Here is a 12,514-nt window from a genome sequence, read left to right as displayed (position 1 = left end):
GGTAGAGGGAGGGAGGGGGGAGGGAGACAGAGAGAGAGACAGAGAGAGAGAGAGAGAGAGAGAGAGAGAGAGAGAGAGAGAGAGAGAGAATCTTAAGCAGGCTCCACACTCAGTGCTGAGCCTGATGCAAGGCTCAATCACACAACCCTGGGATCGTGACCTGAGCTCAAATCAGACGCTCAACCAACTGAGCCACCCAATTTCCCCAAGAAACTGTATTAAGATCTATTGGTCTATCCTGCAATTTGAATGGATCCTTTACTTATCAGTAATTTTGTAACATCACACATTGGTCCACTGATTTATATACATCTTTTATATGTTGACATGTTTCATCATACAATATCATCACATGTCATGTAGCCTCTGGGGAAGAAAAGGTAACTAATGTTCCAGTATTATTATGAAAACAGTTTTGACCTTGCTGACTCTCTGAAAGAATCCCTAGATGATACTTTGAAAACCTCTGGGTTATGGTACCTCTTCCTAAGAAATAGGGCATAAGATCTGTTATTTGACATGGATCTCCTCCCACTGGTCCATTAAGACTGGCCTCAGATTCTGTACCTCCAAAAATATTCCATGACCAGATCTCCACAACCCTCTGTGACTCTTCATTAGCTGTTTTTCTTCTGTGCTCCCATAACACCGTATACAATAATCTATTACAGCCCTTACCACTGTATTGTGACTGTCAGATGATTCAGCTATCTCTTACTAGATTTAAAAATATCTTAATGTTGAGGGTATCTTTTATCTCTGTACCTCTAGAACCTAGCATATACATTTGATGTAAATAGGTTGATGGATCAGCAAATGAACTATAAATCACACATACCTCTCCCATTTGTTGTTCAATAATTTGATGTGCAATTTCTTCTATGGTTGCCATGTTCTAACTGCCAGAATGTCCTGCCAAGATAAAAAGACACTTTTCACAAAATAAAACATATTTACCGAAGAATTTACAAATGAAATCACATGCTGGTGCCTGGGTAGCTCAGTCGGTTAAGCATCAAAGACTCTTGATTTCCGTTCAGGTCATGATCTCACAGTCATGAGATCAAGCCCCTTAAGATTCTCTGCCCCTCCCCGGCGTGTGGTTCTCTCTCTCAAAAAAATAAACTAAAAACGCAACCCTCCCAAACAAATGAAATCACATGATAGCTAAGATCTGCTTCAAAATAATCCAGTTGGGGTGGGTGGTGGTAGGATGGAATAAACAAAACAAGGTTGGCCATGAACTGACAGTTGCTGAAAACTGTTGTTTATACAGGGGTTCATAACAGTATTCTCTGTTTTTATATATTTTGAAAATATCTACTTAGAAAAATCATTCAGGGTGACTGGGTTAAGTGTCCAACTCTTCATTCTCAGCTCAGGTCATGATCTCATGATTCATGAGATTGAGAACTGACTTGGGCTCTGCGCTGACAGTGTGGAGCCTGCTTGGGGATTCCTCTCTGTCCCTTACCTGTTTGCTCGTACATGCACATTCTCTCTCTCAAAATAACAAACTTAAAAAAAAAAAAAAGATTCAATACCAAACAATTTCACTTTTCAAAGATATTGAAGCCTAACCAGGACAACTCTACAAATCAGGAGTAGTTTATTAATTTAAATAAGGTAACCCTATCTGTAAACAAATACATCATGGTAACCACTTAACATACTCTTTTTACCAATACATTGTAATAACTGGCATTCGTTCAAAAGGAAAGAAGGTTTCTCTAGAATCTTGTAACTGTTCTTCATTAGTGGAAGTTTCTTATATATTAAGGTTAATTTGAATTTAATGTAAAACTTTCTCCAAATGGATCTGAGAGCCTGAAAGATCAGTGGGTTGACTCTGATTTTTGCTCTTTTTCTGTATCAGTAGATAAGAACACAAAAATTATTTCTCACTTTATCACATTATATAATGTCTGTCATAAATTCACTAATAGTCTACAATTATAAATAACATTAATTGCCAAATTATCTGAATTGTTTTTCTTTCAATTACTTTAAAAATTTTAAATGTTTTGGGGCGCCTGGGTGGCGCAGTCGGTTAAGCGTCCGACTTCAGCCAGGTCATGATCTCGCGGTCCGTGAGTTCGAGCCCCGCGTCGGGCTCTGGGCTGATGGCTCAGAGCCTGGAGCCTGTTTCCGATTCTGTGTCTCCCTCTCTCTCTGCCCCTCCCCCGTTCATGCTCTGTCTCTCTCTGTCCCAAAAATAAATAAACGTTGAAAAAATTTTAAATGTTTCAATTAGCTGTGCCAAAAGCAGTATTTAATATTTAGCTTCATTATTCAACTATCTCTTACTAGACTGAAAAGCAGTGGCCTCAACCATTCTGGGACCAACTGAGGAAACAGAGCTGCTCCTCAGGTTTGTGTCCTCTGGGGCCAGGGTAGCAGTGACAGCCCTGATGACCTCTGACCCATCTTTGAGGTCTTCCTTCCTTTTCCCTGAAGGATAACTTATGTTTAAAACTGAATAGCTCTACTGACCCATCCAGGAGAATCCCACAAGTTCGAGAGCTTTTCTTCATTTCATCCCATATATGTCCCCCTCGGTCCAAGCTGTCTACATTTCTGCTGATATAAAATTCTCAGAAATCTTGTTGCCTTCCTTGCAATTCATGGGGCTTTAGGCCATCAGATATAAGAGTCCTATACAGATCTCTCCCGAATAACCCCCATCTCTATTCCTGGCTTCTGTTGAGATGGCTGCCTGGATCCATAAATCACATGTCCCTAATTCTCTTTAGCAAATTGTTGGTTGTCCAGTCATACCCAAGAGAGTCTTTTAAGAACACACTTTCTCTTTTTTTGCAATATGGATAGGTTATTTTTCAATTCTTTAAGTCCTGATTCCATTTTTCTAAACAATTCCTTCTTCAATTTACCTCTTTCCTCTCACATTTTACTGTACGCAGCAAGGAGAAATGGCCATGTCTCTAACTAACACTTTGCTTAGAAATCTCCACAGATAAATAGCTTACAAGTTCTGCTTTCCACAGAACGCTGGAACACAAGGACAAGTTCTTTGCCCTTCATCATAAGGTTCATTTTCCTCTGGTTACCAAAACTGTAACATGTTCCTCATTTCTGAGCCCTCACCAGAAGCATTGTTAATGTCTATTATTTCTATCAACATTCTATTTATGAAAACTATATGTGTATCTCTAAGATGATGGCAGCTTTTTCCACAGTTCTCTTTTTTTCTGAACCCTCACCAAAACTGCCTTTGATATTCGTATTTCTATCAACGATCTCTTCAAAGCAATCTAGGCTTTTTCTAGCATGCATCTCAAAACTCTTCCAGCCTCTACCCATTTTCCAGTTCCAAATTTTTAGGTATTTGTTATAGCAGTACTCCACTTCCCAGTACCAAAATCTGCACTGGTTTGCTAGGGCTGACTTAACCAAGACTAACAGGGCTAATTTTGGCTGGGTGGTTCAAACAACAAAAATTAATTTTCTCACAATTCTGGAGGCTAGACATCTGAGACAAGCCGTCAGTAGAGTTGATTTTTTCTGAGACCTCTCTCCTTGTCTTCTCTTTGTCTCTTCACAAGTCTTCCTTTTGTTTGTGCCTGTGTTGTAATCTCTTTTAATAGGGACAACACTCATATTGGATTAGGGCCTACCCTAATGACCTCATTCTAACTCAATTACAAAGGCCTCATGGCCAAATATGGTCACATTCTGAGGTATTGGGGGCAGGACTTCAATATGAATTTTGGGGGGAGACAATCCAGCCCATAACACTTAGACACAAATCTAACAAGAAATGTGCATGCTATATGTAAGGAAAGCTTTAAAATGACACCTAGAGGGGCGCCTGGTGGCTCAGTCAGTTAACCATCTGACTTCAGCTCAGGCCATGATTTCAAAGTTGGTGGGTCCGAGCCCAGCTTCAGGCTCTATGCTGACAGCTTGGAGCCTGGAGCCTGGAGCCTGATTCAGATTCTGTGTCTGTCTGTCTGTCTGTCTGTCTGTCTCTGCCCCTTCCCTGCTTGCGCTGTGTCTTTTTCTCTTAAAAATAAACAAACATTAAAAAAATATATTAAAATGATACCTAGAGAGAGAAAAAACTAGCTGAAAGAACACAAAAGAAAATGTTTATAGTGACTATCTTCAGGGAGAACTGGAAGTTTGGGAACAGGGATGGAATGCAGACTTTTCAGTGAGTGTCTGTTCTTTTTAAGTTTTACTTATTATTATTATTATTTGAGTGAGAGAGCAAGCATGTGTGCTAACACAAGTGGGGAAGGGGAAGCGGGAGAGGGAGAGAGAGAATCTCAAGCAGGCTCCGTGCGCTGCACTGAGCAGGGCTCAATCTCAGGACTGTGAGATCATGACCAGAGCAGAAATCAAAGAGTCATACACTTAACTGACTGAACCCACCCAGGCACCCCAGTGTGTATTCCTTTCAAATTTTAAGTATTACCACAAAAAAATGAATTGTAAGTAGGAAAAAAAAAAAAAAAAAAAGCCAAACAGTTTAAAGGAATCTTGTCTAGAAATCCTAAAATCAAGCAGCATTATCGGCACATCAGACCCAAAGAAGCTAATTCATAATGAAAACTTACCATGATATCATGACCGGAGCCAAAATCAAGAGTCGGACACTCAACCGATTGAGCCACCCAGGTGCCACTAAATCAACTATTATTTTAGCCAAAAAGACCAAAGACTATGAGGGTATATGTGATACACATATATGCCTGGTATATATGCCTGTAAATGTTCATGCTTAATTGTATACTTTGTCATTAGCAGCGTTACAGGTAATACAATGTTAAAGGATTTGAATGCTGATACTCTTGAAACAGAATTCTTGAATACTGAATTCAGGGATATTTGGATTTTTTTTCTGTTTCAGAAGAAAAGAGCAGGAAATGGCAATGGATTCCTAATTTTTGGAGTTAAAAACTTCTAGGAGAATCTGACTAGGAGAATCTTCAGAAAAATATACACACACATATGTATTTGGTAGATTCCGATTTGTGATTCACCATATCAATTTTCTACTTCTTTCTATATAAACTCTCTGCATTACTGCAGTAGCCTAGAACCCTTATCTCCTACTGTTCTATAGATCCATATAATCCAAACTGGTTTGCAAAAGAATGCTTAGGGAAAGTTTTTAGAATACTTACCTCAGTGATCATACACCTTAATTTGTATGGAACGGAACACAAATGAGAGGAATTTAGGGAATAGATTTGACCAGAAAGGTGGAGTAAGAACAACTTTTTCCCTCTGGACCCTCTCCAACCAACCATATCTTCCACTGCAATCTCAAACTATTTACCTTATCCTACTTGTAAAGCCTGTTAGGTGTCTGTCAAGCTGGTTCATTAAGATTTAAGTCTAGAAAGGCACAGACACAGGATATAAAGTCAAATCCATAATCCCATTTTCCTTATTACTTACTTCTCTCATTAAACTATCCACTAATATAATACATCTTTATATGCAAATAAATCCATGAAATAATTCACGTACACCCTACAATCTTGTTGATCAAAAATTTTTTTTCCACCATTTACAAAAAGGATGCAGACTATCTAAATTAATTACATAATTACAAATCATATCCAAGTGTATTAAGTTTTACTAAAATTCAGAGATTCCCAGAGGTTAGTATTTTATTCACTCTGATAAACAAAAGTATTAGCAAGGGGGAAATGATGAAAATTAGTAAGAATTAAATAGTTATTTAGCATCAAAGCAAGGATTTATGACAATGTATTAGTCACTTTGGTTGTGATAAAAGCTCAACTACTGCTAGTTTAAGCAAAAAGGAAATGGCCGGGGGGGGGGGGGGGGGGGGGGGGGACAGGACAGACACTGCTAGGATCCAAGTGGAGCGGACCTTAGGAAAAACTGGAGTTAGTTTCCTGATGCTGTCAGGAATCTCCTTATCTCTATTTTTTTTTTTCCCCTTATTGCTGTCCTTATTCTCCCTATGTGGCTTCTTATTTTCTACTTTGTAGTAAAGCACCAGGAAAGTAAAAGTAGTCTTCTCTAATTTCAATTTTAAAATGCTGGTAATAGATTCTGATTGGGCCAGCTTAGGTTATATGCTTATCTCTGGAATTAATCACTGTAGGCGGGCCAGGAAGAAGGAAAGGAAGGCTAATATGATTCTAGCATTGGCAGCTTCTACTTTTGGAAGGTCTAGTTATCAAAAGATGAAGACTAGTTGGGGTGCCTGGGTGGCTCAGTCGGTTAGGCGTCTGACTTCGGCCCAGGTCATAATCCCGTACTTCGTGGGTCCAAGCCCTGTGTCAGGCTCTGTGCTGACAGCTCAGAGCCTGGAGCCTGCTTCCGATTCTGTGTCTCCCTCTCTCTCTCTGCTCCTCCCTCCTTGCACTCTGTCCCCGTTTCCCAAGAAATAAATACTAAATAAATAAATAAAATAAATAAATAAAGACTAGCATAGACATGGCTCCTGATAAAATCACCATGAGCCAGGCAACCACCTCAATTTGTTTCTACTACAGACACACAGAATTCTTCAACCAGAAGTCCACTGAACACTACACTACTCAAAACATTTAATTCAGCATTGACTCCAATTTTCTGTTGTCAGTTGGATAAATCCCAAAAAGGAGAAAGAATACTTACTCTAATAACATATTGTCAAAAGTTTTCCTTTCGGCTACTTCCAGATTAAAGTCCTTCTAATTTCTTGCTCTGTGAGTTCTTCAGTAAAAGACAAATTTAGTTTTATAGCCATTTCTTTTTTTTAATCTTAAAAAAAATGTTTTTAAGTTTATTCACTTTTGAGAGAGAGTATGAGTGGGGGAGAGGCAAAGTGAGAGGGAGACACAGAATCCCAAGCAGGCTCCGGGTTCTGAGCTATCAGTACAGAGTCAGATGTGGTGCTCAAACCCATAAACCGTGAAGATCATGACGGTTTCATGAGCTGAAGTTGGATGCTTAACTAAGCCACCCAAATGCCCCTATGGCCATATTGTTTTAAACAATCTCCAGAGTTTCTAGAGAATTCATAAAATTTTTGTTGAATTTTTTCCCAACATCCCCAATTTTTTTTTGTTTGTTTGTGTTAAGCTGGTAAAAAGGCATAAGGAGTGAGGGCAGGGCAGCCTTTGAATCCTTAATATTAAAAACGTGAGGCCTGGAGTCTTCAGGACTGGAGGGTGTTAGACTAATGAAACAAAAAGATAACAGGAGTTACCGGTTACCCTGATGTACTGATAAATGGAATCTTTCTGATGAGAGACTACTGACAGAGTTATGAAAAGAATCAAATTAGTTTTGGATTACCAGTCCAGATTTTATTCCCAGACTTATTTTTTTAAACAATTTTTTAAAGTTTATTTATTTATTTTTGATAGAACGAGAGTGAGCAAGGGAGGGACACAAAGAGACAGAGAGAGAATCCCAAGCAGGCTCTGCACTAACAGCATGGAGTCCACAAACTGTGATATGAATCAACAGTTGGATGTGTGGTGCCTGGGTGGCTCAGTCAGTTTAAGTGGCCGACTTCAGCTCAGGTCATGATCTCACCGTTTGTGAGTTTGACCCCACATTGGGCTGTGTGCTGACAGCTCAGAGCCTGGAACCTGCTTTGGATTCTGTGTCTTCCTCTCTCTCTGCCCCTCCCCCGCTCTCTCAGTCTCTATCAAAAATAAACATTAAGAATTTACGTAAGAAACAAAATTTTATTTACAACTGATTTTAACTATGCAAAAACACACAGGGACTAAAAAGAAACATTCTCATATGTTTAGGTGAGATTTACAGGCCACTTATTTTCTTCTGCTTTTTGAATGGGTATCTATGGTTGTAATCGGAAGCATTCTCTCATTTTTAGCCCATCGTACCTTGTGCCTATTTACCTTCTACAGCACCCTGTCCTTACTTGCATAGACGACCCATCTCTAATAGACTTCTAAGGAAAAGAACCGTAGTTTCCCTTGATTTCGGCTCAGGTCATGATCTCAAGCATTCATGAGTTCGAGCCCCACATTGGGCTCCACGTTGACAGTGCAGAGACTCCTTGGGATTCTCTATCTGACTCTCCCCACTCTCTCTCAGAATAAATAAATAAACTTAAAAAAAAATGGTAGCTTTCAATGAACTAATTTTTTCAGTGAACCTCTGGTATTTAACAGTGCCCAGTATTCACATCTAACTTCAGAAAGTATTTACTGAAACACATTTACCAGGCACTATGAGACTTTGGGACTCAACAGTGAACAAGCCTGAAAAGATCTCTGCCCCACAGAGCTTATATTTTAGTGAGAAAACAGATTTTAAAAAATTATCATGAACTAATGCTATGAAGCGAACTAGGAAAAAGTGATAAAGAGAAAAACAAACAAACAGGAGGAGGAAGTTTATATAGGTAATAGTGTCCTAGACCGCAAATCAATAGATCAGAGCTTCAATCCCATTATTACTATTTATTAAATGCGTTACTAAATGTCAGTCACTGTGAGGCTCAGTTTCCTCACAAATGAAATAGATTCAATACAATCTACTTTAAAACGCTGTAAAACGTCAGTGTCAGGGAAAATATCTATACCAATGGTTAACAGTTTCTTTAAAGGTAATAGGTATTTCCTGAAAGTTAGCTGAGTGAACAAAGTGCTCCATAAATGAACAAGAGGAGCTCAGAACCACTGCACTAGAGATGGAGTCTCTGGAAAAACCTTATCGAAGAGACATCCGAGTTAGGCACTGATGGTTAGGTTTGTTCACCAGCCCAAGGGACAAAGCAAGAAGCTTGAGGATGGGGTCTTCACTTCTCTAGAGCTAATTAACATACAAAAGACAAAACAGTCTTACATTTTTGGCCCTGATTGTTTTTTCAATTTACCACGATCTCACTTCAACTTATCTTCACCACAGAAGAAAGCAAAACATGAATGGTGCTATCCTTCTTCCATTCAGATTCAAAATTTTTAGTGTGTGCTCTCTGACTACATCAGAAACAGTTCATTCTCTCCTCACCAGCCCCACTACCATCAACTGAATGTTAGGCTGCTGTCATCCAAAGCACACTTTGTGCTGTGAGCCACTTATGGGTGGGGAAATTAATTTAGTAGGTCAGACTTTAAGTTAAATAGAAAACAGTGCATCAGATATAGTGACGGTAACAATGGTCTCAGGAAGACTTGATTTCAGTTTAATCTCTGAGTGTGCTGAGCTATGGAGCAAAATGTATTTCCTTCTGGGGGATGTGAAATTTGAAAATATGATATAAAACGATGATTTTTTTTCCTGTGGAGTAGATCTTTGAAAATTTTTGGAAGTTAAGGTTTCTCTCACCAGAAAACACATATTCACATTCACCCACACTACAAAGGAGTATGCTGAATTTCAAGGGGGTCATAAAACTTCAGTAGCCTAACGGCCTTCAAGTTAACCCTTCTGGTAAAATTGCAGCTACTGTTGAGTTTCCTGAACACATATTTAATATATGACTTTGGGGCGCCTGGGTGGCTCAGTCGGTTAAGCGTCCGGCTTCGGTTCAGGTCACGATCTCACAGTCCGTGAGTTTGAGCCCCGCGTCGGGCTCTGTGCTGACAGCTCTGAGCCTGGAGCCTGCTTCCGGTTCTGTGTCTCCCTCTCTCTCTGCCCCTCCCCTGCTCATGCTCTGCCTCTGTCTCAAAAATAAATAAAAACATTAAAAAAAATTAATATACATGACTTTGTGTACATTAGCCAAGAACCATCTTTGTGTAGATTTGAAGTGCCAATGAGGCATAAACTATCTGTGGGTCAGCACCTCTGACAAGCAGCAATATTAAATATCTCAAAGCTCACAGAACTGAAATATCCTTATTCTCCTGCTTCGGAACCATCAACGTCTCTTTAATGGCCAAAGGATGAAGTTTCGGTCCTTCTATTTTTTCAGTATTTATTACACCTCTGAAGCATGCCTGCCACTGTGGACGTAGAGGGTTCCTTTATAGTCTGACTTCCTCATCTTCCCACTTTAGCCCCTATCCTCCCAAGAGGGGCGTCTCTTCAAGTCAAAGTGGGATGTTCTTTGTACCCACCATTCCAAGTTCCTCTTCCCTCACTTAAATACCACCTGGCCTTTCAGACTCGGTTGAAATTTTTAAAAATCCAATCCTTTGAGATGGGTTCAGCATCGATTTTGAATGCTAAAGCTCTTAATTACAATTTACTAACAGACTTTTTTTAACTTCTGATATCATATTCAAAATTTATGTAAAGATGCATTTTCCCAGCGCTTTCATAAAAGATTTCCAGATTGCAAAGGGTACTACGAATCAAAAAAAAAAAGGTAATGATATTTATATTATCAATTCTTTATGCTGCTTCTTTTGTCTTTTCTATTCCCCAAGGGCAGGAATTAAACTCGTCGGGTGACAGAAACACCAACGGTACCATATCTTGGGAATGTTTGGTGCCTTTGATTTGTGTCTCCCTCAAAACCCTTCCAGAAGACTGAAATGCCTCTACCAAAAAAAAAAAAAAAAAAAAAAAAAGAAATTCGTTACATTTATATGCGATCCACCTTTTTTATAAGAATGGAATGATCTACCAACTGGGCACAAGCAAAATTTTAAAACTGTCATCGTGTACCAACCAACCATACAACAGACACTGATGAAAAATGATCAAAATCAAAGGCCTATTTAGAACATCCAGAGGAACAAAAGCCCCAAAGGCCTTAATTTCCAGTCTTTTTTGCTTTTCCTTCCCATTTATTTATTTTTTTAAAACAGGCCGACCTACTCAGTGAAGGTTACGAGACAACTTGGCAACAAAGGTTACGAGACAACCAACCTGGCGACATTTGTAATTGTAATCATAAAACGGCACGTGCGGGAGTCGGAGGCAGGGGTTCTCAACAAAAGAACTTAGAAGTTTAGACTCGCCCAGGGCAGTGAGGCCCCTGGACCGTTCCATTTTCCTCAAAAGATACGAGTCCAAAGACAGCGGCTGCTGTCGCCCGATTTGTCGTGAAAGTTGAGCAACCCGTTGCTCGTCCCGTGTAGGCACGAGAATTACTAAGCGTCCTCCTAAAGGAACGGAGGCCTCGGCTTGCGGGCGCTCGAGCCCCCGCTGCGACCCCCGGGCCCCGCCGCGCCGCGCGGCTCTCCAAGGCGGGGGGGAGCGGCGGCGCCAACGCCGAGACGGAAGCTTTTCCTGTAGGTGAAAGGTCAGAGGCGCCGCAGGAGGCGCCGCGGGAGAGGCTGCCGTGCTCGCCGGGCCGCTCGCGTACTTGCCTTTCGCGCCCCGACCCCGCTCCGGGCTCCGCGCTCCCGCGCCGCACCCCGGCCCCGGCTACTGCCTCAGCCTCCCGCAGGGACCCACACGTTCGGCCATTCTGCGCGCCCCGAGCCCAACCCGAACAGCCTGCCGCCGCGCTGCCGGGCGGGCCGGCCCTGCCGGCCGAGGTCAGCGGGCTGTCGGGGGAACAAGGGGTGCGTCCGTTGGCTGTTGGGAAGAAGGGACACCCCATCCACCCCCGTCCCAGGCGCGGCCACGGCTGCTTTTCTCCCCACCCGGGACTTCTTACCGGTGCTTCTCCGACGAGCTACGTCCCGCGTCGGGCTTAGACCGGACAGTCCCGTTGCGGTGGTTGCTTGGGGTTCCGGGAAGAGACAGGTTAGAGAAAGCTGAAAGGGATGGGGTAAAGAAAAGTGGGGGCAGGGAGCTTTCTGGGTTTGTGTATTTGGGGGGGGTCAGAGTTCGTGACCCCTCCCTCGGCTCTGCGGTGCGTGCTCCCATCCGCGCCTGCGCATTACTAGTGGAGCAGCAGTAAGGAGGTCGTGACGTTCCCTGGGTGGAGGAATGAGAAAACCGAGCCTCTGAAAGTCCACTGCCCTCTATCAGCTGGGAGGGAAACTGCCCCGCCAGAGCGGCCCTATCAGGGACCTTCCGAAATCGTGTGCCCTTAGCATCCCAGTTTGCCAAAGGCGGTCTTTAAAGGAAGTTTTGAGACTTTTCAGATTTGAGTAATACTAGATAACCTTATCAGTTTTAGGCGGTTAGAAACTTGTGGAAAATTGGACTCTGTTTTAGGGTATCTCTTACCTTAGACTAAAGTTTATTGGAAGAGTTAAGTCTGGATAGGTTCCAATAAAATATTTAAAATTCCCTTAAATAAAGGAAGCTAGGGTAGAATGCTCCACAGTAAGGCAGAGATTTACTATGAACTCTTGTGGGTAAATAGGTATAGTGGCTAAATGGGGCAAGAATTATCACTTAGAATGTAAACTTCTTGAAGGCTGGCTTTTTTGTTCGGTGGTGTATTTCCAAGCATTTAGGACAATAGCTGGTGGTCAATAAAGATTCATGAAACCAAGAGGCGTTGACAGAACATCATGACAGTGACCACCTGTGGCACTGAAGTGTGGCCGAAGAGCTGTCCTGTGTGTAAAGCACCGTATGGTTTGGACTTGAGAGAAAGGGTCTTTGAAATTTCTTTAGTACCGACCAACATTAGAAAAGCAGTCATGGGGGCGCCTGGGTGGCTCAGTCGGTTAAGCCTCCGGCTTCGGCTCAG

At 41.6% G+C, this 12,514-nt stretch overlaps 1 protein-coding gene across 1 annotated transcript in view; it reads right to left on the bottom strand.

The window, feature by feature from the left end:
* NR2C1 (nuclear receptor subfamily 2 group C member 1) overlaps positions 1-11,768 on the bottom strand; it is a 47,603-nt gene extending 35,835 nt beyond the window's left edge. Inside the window, exons 1-2 of the mRNA XM_025926678.2 lie at positions 11,525-11,768; positions 839-912 (exon numbers count right to left, since the gene is read on the bottom strand). Of these exons, the coding sequence (XP_025782463.1) occupies positions 839-892 (54 nt within the window). The 5' untranslated portion in view covers positions 893-912; positions 11,525-11,768. The remainder of the gene's footprint in view (positions 1-838; positions 913-11,524) is intronic.
* Positions 11,769-12,514: the final 746 nt, after the last annotated feature.

Source organism: Puma concolor, chromosome B4, assembly GCF_028749965.1.
Source record: "Puma concolor isolate L17-30 chromosome B4, mPumCon1.1.hap2, whole genome shotgun sequence".
Classification (NCBI taxonomy): domain Eukaryota; kingdom Metazoa; phylum Chordata; class Mammalia; order Carnivora; family Felidae; genus Puma; species Puma concolor.
This window is presented reverse-complemented; position numbering and strand designations above follow the sequence as displayed.